Source organism: Numida meleagris, chromosome Z (genome assembly GCF_002078875.1).
Source record: "Numida meleagris isolate 19003 breed g44 Domestic line chromosome Z, NumMel1.0, whole genome shotgun sequence".
Classification (NCBI taxonomy): domain Eukaryota; kingdom Metazoa; phylum Chordata; class Aves; order Galliformes; family Numididae; genus Numida; species Numida meleagris.
The window spans coordinates 74,197,707-74,217,333 of record NC_034438.1 but is presented as its reverse complement, the minus strand read 5'-3'; the positions used below and the strand labels follow the sequence as shown (position 1 = coordinate 74,217,333).

Here is a 19,627-nt window from a genome sequence, read left to right as displayed (position 1 = left end):
AAAAACCCTTTGGAAAGTCATCCATTCCCCTCCCTTTGTGCTTAATGTTCTTGATCTCAGAATGGAACGCTGAATGCCTTAAATTCAAACTCGTATTCTCAAGTCCTTCTTAGCTTGGACTTACTTCAGGTGCTTTTCTTTTCTTAGAGGAAAATGTCCATTGGCAGAAGGGAAGGCTCATTCCGTAGCCCCGTCTCAAACAAGAAATGCCTGTGTGCAGAACTGCTTAGCCAAACATTTGCTTCTTCTGAATTTAAGTTTTTCAGTTTTTTCTTTTTTCACTGCATTATAGTAAATGGAGTTACATCATACATGTTTGAGGTGGCAGGCAGTTGTTGAGGACATGACTCTGCTTATGAAGATGCTTGGGAACTGAACTCCCCAATCAGAAATATGTAGCTTACACATGCACTGTACAAACCCAGCTTTAATTTTTTAACTTTGCTAAGGGAAACTAACTTGAACCTCTCATGTGTGCTGCCTCTTTGCTCTGAGCATCCTGAATTACTATTCATTTCTACAGTAATTAGGTAATTAATTTCATCAGGTAATTTCCTGAAATCAGTATGAACATACTTGGTTTTATTACTGATGATAAATTTTGACTACTGCAATGAATACCTCAGAGACAACAGTTATGGAAGTTTTCTTTGCTGATGCTATATGAATATATGAATATGATGATATATGAAAGGAAATAACCTGGGTGGATTTTCAAATCTCTGTCTGGATTTGAAATAGCTGTCATTTATTTATTGGAATTTTTAGATGTCTCACTTGTTATAGAAATCCTTCAGAGAGCAATAAGTAGTTAGAGAGCAATAATCAGAGACGAAATACACTAAAATTCAAAAGAGAATGCTCATTTTTGGTTCAATTTTCATGATGCCGTTTTTATTCGGGTTCAGGTAAGAAGCCACGGAACCAGAAGTTTTGAAACCATTCACATACGGTTCCAACAACACATCGACAGCCAAATCTTTACAAACACTGCTATCAGAACTTCATTGCAAAACTTTAGTTTGAGAAAATTCCACTGATGTAAGAAGGGGTTCATCTTCAAGTCTCACAGCAGAAGAGACCAACACTTGCCTCAGCTGCTGTAATTACTTTTCCTGACAACGCTAATTCTGCAGAGATTTACAATCGTATTTAATTTCATACAATGGAAGTCTACATGTGCAACTCAGTAGGTCTACACAGCATGTAAAAACAAGTATCTACAAGTTTCATCATGCGAAAAGATCAACCCAAAATATTAGATAGGGGCTAGGTGACAATTTGCCTTCTAATTTGAACTGAGGAGACCATTTGCTGCTAGAATTCTACACTTTCTCTTCGTTCAACAAATGGACAAGATCATTAAAGGAAGAAAAATATATGCGTTCCCTTATAAATTCAGGGCAGAAAAGAATTCTCAGTGTTTACCTTTTCATTTTACTTGTGGTCATAGGAAGCTGCCTGATGAGAGACTTCAAAATCAAACAGTAGCTAAGTTTAACTAGAAAACTAGGTTTTGTAAAAAGCAAATTCTTACAGAGTCTTCTCCAAAGCCTGCTGATGTCTGAAAAACTTTATGATCCTGGTCTCTAATTAAGTTGGTTTGTTAAAAAAAAATCTCATCACAAACCTGATTCTTAGTGTCCTTAAGTTTCCAGTGAAGCTCATGTACTATGAAGAATATCTTACCGTAATAATTCAAGCTATTAAGAGGAACTCCTTACAGTTAGGAACTTTTTCACACAGTGCACTAACAATGAGTTTCTAATTAAAGACACTTGGACCTGCTGACAAGTGGGATTCAGAAAAATCCAGTGCTCTGATGTGCAACAAAATTACCCAGTTTCGACTACTTGAATACAAAAGTGACAAAGTTATAACAAAGGATCAATAAGGCCTGCGGAACAAGATGAGTTTGAATAATCTATCTGCAATTCATTGTTTATGCAGACAGAAAAAAAGCACAGTAAGTACTTTCCCTACTCAAGCATAACTCTCAGATGAGTAAACTAAATTTTTCTCAAATACGGAAAGCTGAAAGCAGCCACTACTCTTCAAGCCTTTCCTCATAGTAACTCCTCAGCAACCAACCGTTCAATAACAAATAAATACCAGCCTCCAGAAAATCTACTTAGTGTATTTTAAGGTTGTCTAGTCTTATGGTAAGATTTTATAAAAGAATTTGTAGTTCTTGCTTCATGTACGTGCTTGTAGGTAAGAAACCAATTTACAGTTGACAAGAACACAAATTAGCTGATAATCATTTAAAAATGAAATTAAACACAATGGTCTAACTGTTGTAAGCTAGCCGTACATTTAAAATAACCCCAGACTGCTTTCATCAGCACACTGAACAAAATAAGCATAAAGAACGTTAACGTCTCTTTCTTAGGACATGTTCTAAGACATGACAAATTCAAATGGCTTTGAGGCCTTTTTTTTTTCTTTAATGCAAGTTAATCTTTTTCTGTTTTTCTGTTTTTGAGATTTGCAACTGCTGTTGAATAGTGGTGTGTATATAAGGAGAACTCTGATGTCACACGTGTCACTAAAAGCATTTTTACACTTCTAGCCTTTAAATGTGGAAAGCAACAATTTACTGATTAAGTTTAAATGTAAAATGCCTCCTGATCTCAGGTTTTAAGAAACTGCTGGGATTGCAGGATTGGTATACTAATACCTGCTTCTATTAGTGCAATCTTTTGAGAAAGGAGAATTTAATTTTTTAGTTATAAATACTGTCTCTATTTCTGTGGGTGGCAGAAATGAAAATCCCCAACGTGCACCGAGGCATTCCAGTCACACTAGCTGAAACAAGCAGTCAAATGCTCAGGTCACTAAGTGAACTGCAATCCAGCATTAGAACTGGTCTTTACAAAGCAGCTGCATTAAACTCATGAGAAAGCTTAGTAGCTGAAGACTTGCCAATTTTTAAGGCATTTTCTAAAGCAAACACTTTATCTGCCTTGCTTATAAGACTTATAAAGTCTTACAAAGAGATTTTCACCAGCCTACATCTGGTCACAGCTGCTGGTAGGCCTTATCAAGGTAAAAAAAGGGACCAAAGTAAAAAAGCTAGGTACTGTCAGGCAACATGTGGGGAGAGGGCAGTTGCTGAATGGCCATGAGCATCTAAAAACCAATGAAGGATGTGACTCTCTAGTGCTTTTTGTGATTTACAAAAAATAGATTCATTAACAAATAATGGTAGTGCTGCAGAAAAAAAATGGCAAACAATGTGAATGGCTGAGAAATGGGCAGGACTACCATCAACCCCGCTGTATCCCTGCATTCAGTTTCAGGAAAAATAGTTACTTAATCAGGCAAAGTAAAAAAAGAAGGAAAAAAAAAGAAAAAAATGATGGCTGGAATCCCACAGTGCGGAAACATTTTCTAATATCACACACTGGGAAACAACCTGCCGTTTGTAATACTAGTAAGATTTAGAGGAAGATTAGAAAGGCAGAGATCTCATTTCTTCAGTGTTGTATTTTCCCTGTCTTCAACCTTTCCATTTTACTCACCCTTGGTCGCTGACTGTTCCAGGCAAAACCTTAAACAGAGAAGAATACTATCAAAACCACAACTAGAATGATCTGAGGGGACAAACGGTCTGCAGATTGTGAATAAGAAAATCCAACCCCAGCCACCTCTGTAGCAAGCTGCTCAGCTGAGTCCAATACGGACTGTCAGGCACATCCCACATGTGGAGAAAGACTAGCAGCTGGTTGTAGCAGAGGATCTGCTCCAGGGGATGCTCCCTACCAGCCTGGCGCTGGCCAGTGGTGAGAAGCAACACTCAGCTAGATGCTGGGGTACTCCAAGCAAGAAACATAGAATGGATTGGGTTGGAAAGGACCTTCAAGCCCATCCTGTTCTAACTCCCATGCCGTGGGCTGGTTGCCACTCACCAGATCGGACTGCTCAGGGCAGCAGTGCCAGGGCAATCCAACCTGGCCTTGCACACCTCCAGGGATGGAGCACCCACAGCTTCTCTGGGCAGCAGTGTCAGGGCCTCACCGTCCTCTGGGTGAAAAATTTCCTCCTAATAGCTAACTTAAATCTTCCATCTTTTAAATTTAGCCATTAGCCCGTGTCCTGCCACTAACTGCCCTTGTAAAAACTTGTCCTGCTGTTCATAAAGTCTCTTCAAGTACTGGAAGGATGCAACAAGGTCTCCGTTCTCCAAGGGAACAAGCCCAACTCTCTCAGACTTTCTTTGTAGAGGAGGTGCTCTACCATCTGATCATCTTTGTGGCCCTCCTCTGGGCCTGCTCCAATAACTTCACACGCTCTTTGTTCTGGGGGGCCCAGGCCTGGATGCAGTAGCCCACATGGAGCCTCATGAGGGCAGAGCAGAGGGGGACAATCCCCTCCCTGCCCTGCTGCCACCCCCCTGTTGATGCAGCCTAGGATACAGCCAGCTCTCTGGGCTGCAAGCACACACCGCTGGCTCATGCTCAGCTTTCCACCCACCAGGAGCCCAAGTCCTCCTCTGCAGGGCTCCTCTCAAGGAGTTCTTTTCCCAGTCTGTACACATACCCAGGATTGCCCCGACCCAAGTGCAGCACCTTGAGTTTCTCCTTGTTGAACTTCACTAGGTTCTCGTTGGCCCAAGCTTGTAAGCTCTGAGAAGACTTTCTCTTTTTGACAAGTACCTCCCGTGTGCTTCCTGGTGTCCTCCAGGCAGCTGACCATTGAATTCCTACAGAATCTCACCCTGAAGGCGACCTGGGTGACTGCAAGGAAGGAGCCGTGCACACGGCTGCCCGCTTGCCTGCAGCACTGGATTTCCCGTATCAGCAACAGGGCAGCTGCCTGGCCCTATGCACAGCGTCAGCCTGCTGGGATGAGGGCACTGCCCAGGATGCACCCCATACTCTTCAGGGGCTGTAGAGAGCTACTGGGAAGCCAGGGCCTGCTGCTGCTACTAAATGGACCCATCAGCCCTCACAGCCCCTCACCACTGTGACTCAGGGCTGTGTTTGGCAGGATTTCAGCTACAGCCTGGGAACCATCTGAAGTAACATGCAAATAAAACAAATTGCAGCGGGTCAGCGCACAGGAGCCCAAGGCGAGCACCTCCCCACAGCAGCCTCCCAGGACGGGGAGCACCAAGCGCTGCCAGGCAGGCCGAGCTGCGCGGGCTCATCGCGGGATGCCCGCAGCGCAGAGCTCGGCACAGCCCTCGCGCATCCCTCCGCACGGATCCCCGGGGCTGCCGGGCAGGGCCGGCCCCGCTGCCCCGCCGGGTTCCGCTGCCCTGGGGACTCTGCGCGCTGGGTCTCTGCCAGGAGAAATTTCGCTTTTCAATGGGAACGCGCTCGGGAGAAGCAGCGCCCGTATATTTCTCGTGTGACTCACACGCAGAAAACCAAGCTCATAGTCGAAGGTTTATTTGGTGAGGGCTTTTTCCTAATTACGGGGTCGTTACGGGGCGCGGTGGCTCGGCCCCGGGATGGAGGTCCCCAGCCCCGCTCGCCAGCAGCACATTTTCCAGAAATATGTTTCCTCTCTCGCTCGCGGCCCCTTCCCCCTCCCGCCGCCCCGCTCCGTCTCCCCAGCGCTGATGAGCTAATAGCATTTTTCCTTTGCATACTTTGGCGCTGCCGCACGGCATACTCTGGCGCGCCCCGCGCCTGGCAGCCTACGTGTGTCTGGGCGCGCTCGCCCGCCGCAGGTCCGGCCCGGCCCGGCCCGGCCCGGCTCCGCCCGGGGCCCCGCGTCCGCCCCTGCCCTGTCTCCCTGCGGCCGCCCCCGCGCGGGCGGGGGGCGGCGGTGGGGAACCGTCCGGGCCGCACGTTTCAGCCGCATTACGTGCACGAATAGCGGGGGCGCAGCCAGCGGGGCTTGTGTAACTTTGCGAGCGTGCCAGCGAGTTTAAAGTCCCTGCTCCGCCGCTGCTCCTCCTTCCTCGCTGCAGACGCCCGAGCGGGACGGCGAGAGGCTGACTGCTCGCTGCGCGCCGCTTCGCACCCTTCGCCTATAAATACCGCGGAGAAGGACAGCCGCTCCCGGGCCGGTTCCCCGCCGCCGGCCCGAGCTGCCCGATGGCACCGCCCGGCTGCCGCCGCGCCTGAGCCCCGCGCTCCGCTCCGCTCCGTTCGGTTCCGCTCCGCTCCGCTCCGCTCCGCTCCGCTCGGCCGCCCCGCGCCCGCCGCCCCCCCGTCCTCGCCCGGTTTTCTCCCCACCCGCGGGCCCCGGACAGACGAGACGATGCGCTGCGCGCCGCCGGGGCTGCTGCTCGCCCAGCTGCACGCCTGCATCTTCTGGAGCGGGCTGTGGCCCGTCGGCTGCCAGCCGCCCCCCGCCGCCTGGAGGCAGCGCATCCAGTGGGAGAACAACGGACAGGTGTACAGCCTGCTCAGCCAGGGCTCCCAGTACCAGCCCCCGCGGCGCCGGCAGGCGGCCGAGCCGGCGAGCGGCCCCGTGCTGCTGCTCCGCGGGAACGGCTCTGTGCCGCGGAGCGCCGCCGCCCGGCCCCAGCCCCAGCCCGAGCCCCAGCCCCAGCCTCAGCCTCAGCCTCGGCCTCGGCCTCGGCCCCAGGCCGGCGGCAGCCGGGGCTCGGGCGCCCGGCATTGGTTCCAGGCCGGCTATCAGGCGCCCACGGGCAGCCGCGCCGCCGCCAGCCCCTCCTCGGCGGCCCCGCGGTCCGGGGGCCCCGGCGACGAGGGCGAGCGGAGCGCCGGCGGGCTGCCCGCGCCCAGCGGCCTGCGGGCCGGGCGGGAGGACGTGATGGTGGGCGACGACCCCTACAACCCGTACAAGTACACGGACGATAACCCCTACTACAACTACTACGACACCTACGAGCGGCCGCGCCAGGGCAGCAGGTACCGGCCCGGCTACGGCACCGGCTACTTCCAGTACGGTAAGAGCCCGCGCGCCCTCCTGCCCCTGGGCGGGGGTCCGGGCCGGGGGAGGCGGCGGTCGGCGGGGCTGAGCTGAGCCGCGCGGTGGCCGTGTTCCGGCTGACTGCTGCGCCGTGGTTCTCTGACGAACTGCAGGTCTGCCCGACCTCGTCCCGGACCCCTACTACATCCAGGCGTCCACCTACGTGCAGAGGATGTCCATGTACAACCTGCGCTGCGCCGCCGAGGAGAACTGCCTGGCCAGGTAGGGACCGCAGTGCGGGCGGGCCGGGGGCTGCGGGCGATGGAGGCGGCGGGGGACGGGTGACCCGCACCGCTCTGCCATCGCATCGAGCTGCGCAGGGCGGGGGCACCCGCGGACCGCGCTCGGGTCTGGAAGCGGGCATCAGCTGCTTCCAGCTCCTGCAAGCCCATTCCCAACCAGCGCCAGCCACTGCCCAGGTCAGAACGCGCTGATTGTTCCTGTGCCTATCTATCGCAGTTTGTCTAGAGACTGTCTTTTAAGACTGGAATCTCTTTGAAAAGTGTCCCCAAGCCCTTTCACGGTCGGAGATAACAGCTTTGCTGACCAAACCGGGTCCTCCACGCTTGGCAGTGAGGGATTTTCCTGTTTTGTTTGGAGCAAAACCAAGACGGCTGGCTGTAACCGTTTAACTGGTTTCATAGCTTATCATGCAGAACAGATTCATTTATTTACCAGCATCATTAACTGATGTCAGACTATTTCCACGGCCGTGCTCTTTCTTCAGTTGCTGAAAAAGAAGAACATGGTATAATCAGAACCAGTATTTTTCGTGCTCACTTCGCAATGAACACTAACTGAAACATTCTTGACTAGCAACTGGTTACAGTATTCCAGTAGTGGAAAAAAAAAACCAAACAACTACCTAGGTCACAGCTGTGTAAAATAGGTTCAGCCCAGGGCATGTGCTCAGTAATTTTTTTTGCAACAGAAACAAGCATCTGTTACATGGTCTTACACTCACAGCTCTTGGTATCTGGGCACTTTCACAACCAAGCTGTGATCTGCTAAGGAAATGAAGCCAGAGAGTCAGTGATCAGACTGGTGTTCACAGGATTAGGAGCAGGTCTGAATCTTACCCAGGTCTTTGTCTGACAGCAGGAAGCACTTCTGAGCACACCGCGTGGAGCCCTTGTGCATCTCTAATGCAAAATCTTTAAGCAGGCTTAAAAGGTCTATTACCTCTGAAACAATCTAAAGTGTTTTAAAGTTGGGGTTTTTTTTGATGGCTCTTTTTTTCCCCTGCATTATTATAGTTCAGCTTATCGAGCGGATGTTAGAGACTATGATAATCGAGTGCTCCTGAGATTCCCTCAAAGAGTGAAAAATCAAGGAACTTCAGATTTCCTACCAAGCAGACCTCGTTATTCCTGGGAGTGGCACAGCTGTCACCAGTGAGTGAAGTGCCTCAGTATGGTATCTTCTAATTATCTTTTTCACTAACAAACTGTCAGTCATAAGGTGACGTTTTGTAAAACTGGGGTGGAATGAGTGGACGCTGTGGGAATGCTTTGGGATTTTTTCATTTTGTGATAGTGGTAGTCGCACTTTGTAGAGCCACGTGAAAACTAAATGAATAAGAAGCTTGGATATCTGTAAGTATAAAACTCTTAGAAGTATAAATCTGTTATAACTACAAGCCCCAAATCAGTCCTGACAGTGACACCTTCTCCTTTATATATCTATATTTTATGTAGGTTATTTGAGTTGGAGTTTCGACAATTATTTTAACCTGAAATGTGCATTCAGTAGCATGTTCCCTGTTACGTATCATTCGACCCATACTTTGTGACCTGAACTTCTTGGGTTAGCTAGGTAAGGAATGTTCTGGTCAATATGGAATAGACAAGGCACTGAGCTGAATGATCTCCTCATCAATATCCACATCACGCCTTGATCATCTTGATCTTTTCACAAAGCAGTATTGCTCTTGGATGTCTAAGCAGTTGAAAACATAGCAAAGCAAATTTTCAACTTTTTGGGAGCTGGAAACAGTGCAAACTTGTACTCTTTCAGAAAATTCACATGTAGGAGTTTACAGTTTTGTTCCTATTTTGACTCTTTGCTAGCAGAACCAGTTGTAAACTACTAGAAGATTTACCTTACTTAAAATACAATTCTAAGTTACAGGTACATGTGTGTTAGCTTAATATTATACCATTAAAAATATTATGTAAAGTGGGCTTGACCTTAAAGCCACTGGAGTCAATGGAATATTTCTTTCAGGTTACAGGGGCATTAACCTCAACCACTTGTAGTCAAACTTGGATGAAGAAGACAGCTTTATTAAAACCAATTCTTTCAAAGAATGACTGATACTACTAGGTTATAAATTTTACAAAAAAATCTTGTAAAAAGCTAAAATGAAATGAAAAACAAAACAATATTCTGTAAATGCTGTGGAAAAAAAACAACTTCACTCCCAACCTTGGTGCTTACTAAGTTGATAAACGGATGAAATGGATGGAGATAACTTGAAATCTTCCATTGGCAGAAAAGCAGTTTCTTACTGTGCCACTGTAGCCCAGATATCATTATCCAGATGCAAAATGTCTCTGATATTAATTCAAAAAAACAGAAGATACGCTGCCAAAAAGAACAAAAAAAGGCATTTCTCATGATCATCTTCTTGACAGTGAAACAAGTCCATTTGGAAGTGGTCTGTAACTACTAATGCCTTTGGCCAGCTATCAGCGTTAGTCATCATCTGTGACCTGGTTTTAGAGTTCTTGATGTGCATGCTCCAGACTTGTGGGCTTCTTTTCATTTTAACAATGTGTTTGAAAGCTTTTTAATGATCTTTTTCTTACACCTGTTGAGCTGAAAGTGTCTGTAAGCAAGAGCAGCCAAATGCTGCAGAGACAAAGTGTGGGTAGATAGTACAAGGTAGTACAATTCTTGCTTTTCTTTGTAACAAGTAGGAAACTTCTCTGGAATGTATAGTATGTAAGGTAAGCATTCCTAGCCAAACTCTGCCTAAAGGCAAAGTTATGGGATTTACGATTCAAGCATGAACTATTTAATACTTGTTATTGTTATTCTGATAATAACAATTTATTCCTGATAAAACAGGAATTTTTGGAAAAACAGTGCTGTTAGAACAGTTTTCACTTAACAAGTTAAAACCTGGCTTAAAGAACGTGACATTCTTACAGTCACCGAAAATTGGAATATTAAAAATAATACTTAACTGAGAGGCTTGTAGTAGGAAAGTATGCTAACACATGAGTTCTGTGTAGTGGAAAAAAAAAAATTGGCCGGATTTAACAGAAGATAATGGATTAACAATATATTAAAACAATGTTGACTAAATCTGATCCATCTTTAACAACCTATCTGTGGTCTGACAGGCATTATCACAGCATGGATGAATTCAGTCACTATGACTTGTTAGATGCAAGCTCACACAGAAAAGTTGCTGAAGGACACAAAGCAAGTTTCTGCCTTGAAGATACCTCCTGTGATTACGGGTATTACAGACGATACGCGTGTACAGCACACACACAGGTAAGAGTTGGTTCAGAGATGACCAAGAATTTTTCCCACCTGATTTATCTTTGCGCTTCTTTCCTCTGCCAGTGCAGGCTGTATCCTCTGATGTGATAACTAGCTTGGAAATTCTCCACCACAGGGGCCATGACGGCAGCTTGGGGTCTTACAGTCTACCCAGTTGCTGCCAGATGTGTGTGTCACTGAAGTGCAGGGACACTCACCACCCTAGCAGCATTGGTAAACTGTACGTTAAAACACAGCACCAAGTTCTTTCAATAAGACTGGTCAAACAAGCTAAGGAGAACTCAAGACTGTAAATAAGTTGCTTTAAACAAAACAGTAAACAAGTTTCTTGACATGTTCCTTCTCCACAAACTGATGGGGGATGTCCTTGTCTGCCCCAGAGTTCACAGGATGTGTTTTCTCCCTTGCAGGGCATGAAGCTGCAAAGTGCTGAATTTCCTTAGTGCCTGTAGCTACTGGGTAGCAGTCCAGTATGGAAAATTTACATTGTTGGGTATAGAAGGCCATTAAAATTAATCACAGCCATGTGTGTGTTATGATTAGGCATGTACAAAAGTAAATCAAGGTGTTATGGCTTACTAACGGGCTAGGCAAGGAAAAAAAAAGGAATGTACCATTATAATATTACAGAAGTCCATGACAGACAGACTGTTAGAGCAAACAGACAGACGAGACAATGCCAGGACAATGAGGATGACCAGGAGTGTAGCATGGCAACCACACTGTTCCACTGGGGAAGCCAGAAACCGTATCAAGTGATGATTGGTCCTGGATGGCAAGAGGAAATTGTTGATACTGTTTTTCATAGTAGAAGAATTTAGGATATCCAGAAGAACTTCTGGACAAGAGCTTTAAAACAGAGAGAGGTGCTCTTTTAACATGGGAATAAATTACAAAACTGCTTGCCATAGGGTGTTGCAGAGACCAAAAATATCTATACGAGTTAAAAAAAAAAGATTTAGGCAAAGTAATGGAGGGTGTTAAACACACTATTCTGTGTCTGAAATATTGTTAAATGTCTGGTGGAAGAAATTTGCCTGGGTAAAGGACATTACAACTCCCATTTCTTACATTGTTTTCTCCTCAATCCTGTGCTGCTGCTGACTGTCAGAGACATGACACTGAGCTTGACTGACCAGTGGTTTAACTCAATGTGGCCATACTGTAAACTTGTATCCCTTATTCTGCAGTTTTTAATTTCGGAGGTAGTTATGTTATTATGGAGAAACGACGGCCATACTTGACTGGCTGACAAGTACACATTTAAATTTTAAATATAATGAATGATCTACACTACATGAAGGCTTTGAAGAGGCTTTTTAAACATATTTTCTCCTTTTGTAGACTATGACATCTAACTAAGCAATATGCATATTTTACGGCTGGAGTATTTGTGTCACTAGAATAATGCCTCTGTCAGCATTTCCACTGGAAGCCTATATTTCAGAGATTTGTAATTGGACTGTAAAATTTTCCTCCAGCCTCAGACTTGGCACTAACTTGAGAGAGTCTGAGCTGATCACCAGCTGGGTCAAGAGGGAATTCTTGCAAGACTTGGATTTTGTGTAGTCTGTGTGTTACTAGGATGTATCAACTTTCCCTAAGACAATCTGTATCAGCCATGGTGGAAGACACCAGGTTTGAATCACTGATAAATTCATATATGGAGATTGCTATTAAAATTCCCTGACAGCAAAGAAGTTTTCAGAAAAGACGTGTCTGGAAGAAAGACTGCATTTTCAGTTCTACCAGAATTCTTACATCTCTGTGTTGGCCTGAAGAAAAGCCTCCCCGGGCCACTTCCCTACAAAACTAAATGTGAAAGTTGCCATCGATTTTCCTTTTCCATATTCAGAGGCAGCATTTAGGCAGAGCACATCTGTAGCAAAAAGGTGCATTGTTCCTAAGGGCAGTGACAGGTTCCAACACAGGTGATCAAACTCATGCTCAAGAACCTCAGCAGCGGCCTACTTGAAATTTGCAGATATTTAGGTCCAGGCTTTGGTCAAGATTGATTTCGTTCTTATTTTGTAAATACGAGTGAGTAGTTGCATCAGCGTTGTTTATGTAGAAACACTACAGTAACATAAGTGATAATAAAATACAGAAGAGATACAGAATTTTAAATATTCAGCCCTAAGTTTTCCTGCGAAACACAATCTTGTGCTGTAACGTGCATTGCTTTCTGTGAGGTGTCTTCTGACTCCTTTGTATTTGGGCAGGTGTGGCAGTTAGGGAAGGGTATGGAGGCAGTGTCAGCATTCTGTCTTGTAAAGATGGGCAGCGTGGCAGTGCTCCTGCCATGCAGCTCAGTGCCTTCTGCTCAGGACCCGCTGCTGGCCAACCATCCTTGCACCACAGTGGTGGTCACGTGCATCAGAAGCACAGCCAGAGGAAAATGGAAGTGAGACACAGCTAAGCACCGCTTCTCAGAGTGCTTTTCAACATTAATACTTCCACGTGATTTTAATGGTTGACTTTACACAACAGATAAAATGCAGGCGTCTCGCAGATCATCACCTGCCAACAGGATAGCTGTTTCTTACACAGCAGCAGTAGTACCTTGCTCTCTATACAAGCGGCATGTTAGACTTACGTGTTCTAGGTCAGCTATTCAAATAAAATGCCTTGGAAAGACAGAACTTGTTCCCTCTGGTAAGTTTTCTTTTCCCTAGTGAGACGTTGTGATGGTTAAGTGTACTTTGGTCTCAGCATTACTAATGTATGGAATGTTAGTCTTCCTGAAAGGATTTTTGACACCTGTCTCACTCCATTTTTAAGGGATTGAGTCCTGGCTGTTATGACACTTACAATGCTGACATAGATTGCCAGTGGATTGATATCACAGATGTGAAACCTGGAAACTACATTCTGAAGGTAAGGACTTAGGGAAGGGAGAGTTGCTTTTTAATTTTTCCCCCTAAATAGATATCATATATGTGTGTCCTTTTGAAGGTAAAGTTACCAACCAAGATACAACACTGTGCTTTCTTCCCTTAAGGTCAGTGTAAACCCCAGTTATTTGGTACCTGAATCTGATTACTCCAACAACATAGTACGCTGTGATATACGCTATACTGGCCACCATGCATATGCCTCAGGCTGCACAATTTCACCGTAAGTATATTTCTTTCTAACTGTTCTGTGTTCAAAGCACTGAAGTTGATGATTTATGAAGATTAGAAATTTCATAGCTTTAAGGATCTAGTGTGTTAATTTGAAGTTCAGATGGTGCTTTTCAAAGGCCTTTTTTTGGCAAGAAGGATAGGAATCGTTACTTTGCTGTTGATAACTGCATAGCTTTTGAATCCTTACCTATAGTAAATAAATAGTTTGCATTATCTGGCATTAATCTTTTAAAAATATTGTTTAGGCTTGAAAACAATCATAAGTGAGAACTTTCCTTTTGAAGTCTTGTTACTGGGATACGTAACACTTGACAGTAGCTACCACTGCCTGGGCAGTCACTGTGCCTGGTTCAAGTCTTTCCTTGTGTTTGCACTAAAATCTTTCCGCTCTCATTCAGTACCCACTTGGTGCATTCAGACAGAACTGTTGAGCAGTTAAATAGCTCTTAAAGCATTTTGTAAAATCCCACACCTGTGTGTTAACTTTGCTGCTGTGGGTGGAACGGCCGTCTTTCCTGAAACAGCTACCCCAGACACACTGTGCTGACAGCTCTTCAAAGGTTTAAGCAGTGCTGCAACTGTGCTGGTCTCATTTTTCCTCGGAGAAGGCAAATTCGCATTTAATTAGTGTTCATACTTGTAGATCTGCTGTAGCTTAGTGGCTGTGGAAGATGCACACAAAAAGCAACCGTTCTTCTGTAACACAGAGACGAGCAGTTCTCAGGTACTGCATTAGTTACACATATACAACATTTGTCAAATGGATTGGCTTGCACGGCATAAGAAATGGCATGCTAACACTGCACTGAGATTCATCTGTATAAGAAAAATTCCAGAGCAGTGAATGAAAAATAAATGACAGCATAGTCTACTATAACAGCGTGAATGAAACAAATAGAATATGAATATTGTATCAGTTCGCCTTACTAATGTATTAGGTAACAGGTGATCAAGGGAGGCTAAAATGACAAACTTTTTTTTCACTCCAGCAGGGAGATCTATGTTTATAATCACACTTAGGTCACGAATGCAACAAGTTAAATGGCTTCAGCCTAATTCTTTGTTTGCTCTCACTGTATGGTGGTAAGGCTTGCAGGAAACTGTGAAAGAGCAGGTGTCCTACAGATCACGAGCAGTTATTGACAGACCGGTGGATGGAGCTTTTTGAAGCATTTCTCTGTAGCAGAGGTGACTAACTGGTACTTCAGCAAAGACAGCTTCTTTCTACTCACTCACATTCTGGTGGAAGAGAAATTTATGCTTTATTCCTTAAGTTAATGGTTTCCTCATCTTACCTAGTAAATGTAATCAAATAAACGCATTCATGCTGGTGAGAAGACAAAATTTCTTCTGCCGTTTTTGAGCTGCACCTTCTAGCTGATGGAACCATGGTTAGCAGATTTTTATGTGTATTTTTTTTTTTGCCATTTGCATGACACTGTTTCTTTTCCTTTAACAGATACTGAGAAAGATAGAAGAAAATGGATGAGACGGTGCCAAATGTTTTGAACTGAAGTATCATTATATAAATTTCCATAGGATGTAAACAGTATAGAAGCAAAACTACAGAACATACACACATACACCCACACGCATCATGTGATTTTGAAGCACGTCCGCTGCTTCTCATCAAAATCTGAAACTGGATTTTAAGCATTTGAATTGGGATTGCGCTTGTAACTATTGAAATGTGTGGATCTGGTGACTCGTGCACAGATACTCTAAATTGTGAAATACTAACTCATTCGCAAAAAAAAAAAAAAAAAAAAAAGCACAATCACTTTTTAACCCCTGCAAATTTGGAGTTGATCGATAGACTATTGGAGGAGAAAGATAGACTTCAGTCAGAATATTACTGGTGAATGAGTTGAGCATATTCTAAAGGGTAGCAAATCTTTCTGTAAAATGAATTAAGTAAAATGCAATAGGAAGTACTAACGCCAGCTATCTCAGAAAGCACCAGAATGAAAAACAGCTTGAGAGTAATCCTGTTGTAACCATTAAAACAAAACAAGCCGGGACATGTCGATACGAATGAGAAACGTATGTTCAGTTTTCAAGGGATATTAACATATAGCAGAGAAATACATATATCTATATCTATCTATCAGTTATACCCCTGCAAGAAAAGTTATGTTTACATTTTTAATACGTTAGAAGTTTTACCATTTTCTTAAGTCAAAAACAGATGGGGTTTTGAAAGAAACCTTTCATCTGTAGATAAAGCGAATTAAAGAACTTATCCACCTTCCTACGTTGAAGAGATTTTTCAAGGTGGGGCTTTTAAAAGACTTCTGCACACATAATGTGGATAAAAATGATTACCTGTCAAGAAGAGGGCTCGTAGTGATGACAAAGAGTCCCTGGTGTAGTCATCCGTGAGAAACTGTCCATTTGAACAGGTTAGCCATCAGAACAGCACAGGCAGTTAACTCGGATGGCACCACAAAAAGAAAAAGTAGGTCAGAATCTCTAACAAGGTATTTTCATCGTCAGGAAGCCTAATGCCTACTTCCCCCTTAAGTACTGCATTTGGCTGTTAAAATTTGTATCTCGGTATTCAGCCGATAATTGAGAATGTACTAAATATACAGAGGGAGAACAAAAGTAAATACGTTAAGTATCCTAACTTAGGCTGTTCAGGACCCAAACATTGTTAAGGGGAAAAACTTCCAGCCCACATCAAATTTTTTCACTGAACTTCTTACTGGTGCTGGGTACACCACCCCTCCTCCCATCCCCAAATTATTTTGCTTTTGCAGTGCACCCTGCTGTAAGCTACAGTAGCTGTGATTTTGTTTTTAAACTGTGAAATAACATATCACAAGGGGATCTCATGCTTTCTTTCAGAAGATTTCAGATCATGTAAAATGAAGGATCTGCTTTTGAAACAGTGACCTGGGAGTATTGATTGGTATTGGTTACGTTTAAGCAGCAGTTCCAAATACCTAGCGAAACGTGAAACCTCAGTTTCATATATATATTTTAAATACGTGTGTTATTCGGTATGGTTAACAAAGGGAAAAAATCTGAGGAATATGTAAGGTTTTTTGATCACTGCTGAGAATACTTCAGGCAGTATTTGGAAATATTTTATGCAACAGAACCCTGTGAGCTCTATTTGGAAGTTTCATCAATTATCATGATAACCGTTAAGGATCAACTTGTTCTTTACTGCATATATTTATTTCAAGACTATAAAGTACTTCCACCTTGATCACAACTAGGTTACACTTGTACAGCTAGTTGGTATGCTGAAAAAGCATCGCAGAGCCAACAGCCCCGTTTTCACTACCCGGTGTTTGAAGTGTGTCCTGAATACAGTTTAGGCTGCAGGTCCCTTTTTTGTTTGTTCAGAGACCCATTTTAGCAATCAGTTACCACCGTGGGCCCCAAACTGGAGCGAAATTCGGAAACCAGATTTCTTAGGAAGCCATTATATTACATGCGTCTGCAAAGTGACGGCCTGATTCAAGTTTAGGCTTCTGAAATCTCAGCTCAAAGAGTTTTTAAGATTAAGGTTTAAGAGATGCAAATGCATTCACCTTTCTAGAAACTTAGGTCAGAATTGGGGTGAAAGTCCTGACAGCAGCTTGTGCAATAGACACACAAGCTACTACTGTAATGGAAGCTAAGCTGTGGTGGGCACAGACTGCTTCCTGGTAAGAGGTGGTGCATTCTTACTTCATGGTGCTTGACACTGAATGTGGGATAAGAGAGCACTAACTGGACACAGAGCAGCTGAGGAGTTTCTCCCTCGGTTTTCAAGGCAGTACCCTGCTCGCATATCTATATCCAAACTACTTGCAGAACTCCATTGAGATCAGCAAGAGGCCAGAGGAGCTTAAGCATCCTGTGTAGGTGGAGCATGCTGTAGTACTGGACTTAGACCTTTCAGTGGGAATGGCCTGGTTCGGAAAGGTGCTGAACGCCATAACTTTGAGTATTGGGGATATTGTGGTTACAGAGATGTAGCTCTTTTCCGTAGCAAAATGTTTTATTTGTTTTAAAGTGTATGTTAAGGAACATGACAGTAATGTACAATAGCACAAACATAGCCTGAGATAACATGAACATTCCATTCAGAAAAGCAAGAGATTTTAGGATTAAAAAAAATGAAGAAATGTGACTTTAACTCACCCTATTTAACTATAGTTAATCACGATGCAGTAGAAGAGTTGATCATATAGCAAGTGTAGAAGCATTTCTAAATAGGGGAGTGCCAGCCAGTATCTTCAGTATCTTGGCTTTGCAGTTTTGACCCAAATATCTTAACTATTTTCATACTGGAATATATTTAAGAAATTACATGCATTTTTGTTGAAAACCATTTATAAAAAACATTTTTGATAAAATCTTATTTTATAAAGCAAATTATGTTTCGGAACCCTTTCTATCAGGCATTTGTGTCATCTTTGAAAGGAGTCAGTGGGAGCAGCATCGGACAAATTGCAGTACGGAATCGCTGCCGTGTAGTCTCAGACTTTCTTTGAAATGTGAGAACATTAAATATGTGTGTGAAGCAATTGCCTCCCACGTTTCAGGTCTTCAGATAAAAACTGCACATAAGGAACATACTGTATACCGGACTCGTTACAGAAGGGGTTCGTTAAATATTTTTTTTAATCCTGAAATATATTTAGTATTTGAGTATTTCTAGACAAAAACATGACAAAAATGACAGATTGGTCACCATCTGAACCAGCATATTGTGGAGATGTTTTTGTGTTGGTGAAACTCTACTCATTTTCTCTCTGCTCCAAAGTTTACTATGCAGCATTGAGTGGGTGCAAACACCAAATGTATCGTAGTCATTGAGGTGTTGTTTGTATTGTACTCATTCAAACCAGCAGGGCAAATTTCATAAATGAGACAACTAAAGGTGGTTTATCCTGTGTCTCACATTTATGCTGACATGGCATTTTTCATTTTCCCCAAATCCTAGAAGGTGCTGAAAGGTTTTAACTTGAATTAAAACCAAAGAGTATGTTATGGGGAGGTTTCTATTATGCAACTAACTGCTACAGATTCAGTGAAATGCCACTTGTTTTTTGCAACTTTTTTGAAGTTTTCATTATTTCCTTCACTTTTCTTCCAAGAGTCTTGACTTCAAAAAAACTTTGCATCTTTATCTGATGAGTTCTTATTTATAATATTCAGACACTAGCTTTGTATTCTTTATTGCACTTTCATATTCTTGTGTTACATGCCCGTATTATGGTTGCAAGTTTATGTGAAAATGACTTGAATAAAATTTTTCAAGCGTTCTACTTGTCTGAGTATGATCTACTTAATGCAAGAAGTCATCATAGGCCATATCCAAGTGTAATGAAAAAGCCTCAGTCAAAGCTGTGCAGGTCTACATGAACATGGAAATGGGGAAGATTCTGTTGCTTGGAAAAAAAATGTCATGCCAAGTTAAAACAAGAAAGAAAAAGATGCGACGATGATGACTACCTCTCGTACTACACAAAAGCTTACTGAGTGAAGGCATAATAAGGGAAGATATGGCTTGTTTGGACATAGCCCTTGTTGATAAACAGTTCCTTTACCAAATCAGCTGTCTCTGTAGGAACAGGAGCTTAGAAACCACTGTCAGAATTCCAGCATCAAAAACTTTACTCATATGTAAAAAATGAGTAGTCTGCTGCAGATAGTCAGTGCACTCTAGACAATTGACTTAACACACTTAACCCTCACTTACTCCAAAAACTTTTTATCCTTTATTTACATTTTTTGAATACAAATCAATGTCCTGCTGCCTCTGCAGTCTGTATGCTGAACTGATGAAATACACTGAATTACGAAATATCTCTGTACCCTTCACTGAGGGATTAATGCAGAACATGGTTAAAAACATTGGAATGTTCTCTCCAGTGTTCTTGACTTTGGGTAAATGTAGATAAAAATGATGTAATACCTTATGAAATTCATAACGTAAATGTAGAGCTATTTAAGATATAAATGTGGTGGTGTTTCTAAAATTTAACAAAATTATTACAGTTAGAGCTAAAAGCTTCAAGCTAGAAATTCCTGCAAGTGCTATCCGTAGAGTCAGAACTCAGTGTGGATCTGACTCCATATGAAAA

At 43.5% G+C, this 19,627-nt stretch overlaps 1 protein-coding gene across 1 annotated transcript; it reads left to right on the top strand.

Annotated features, from left to right (window-relative positions):
- On the top strand, nucleotides 5,778-13,531 carry LOX (lysyl oxidase). Its single transcript, XM_021380390.1, is given in 9 exon segments — nucleotides 5,778-6,624; nucleotides 6,626-6,652; nucleotides 6,654-6,698; nucleotides 6,700-6,871; nucleotides 7,008-7,116; nucleotides 8,151-8,288; nucleotides 10,245-10,401; nucleotides 13,192-13,287; nucleotides 13,412-13,531. Coding segments are annotated over 9 exon segments (1,272 nt in total). The 5' UTR covers nucleotides 5,778-6,216.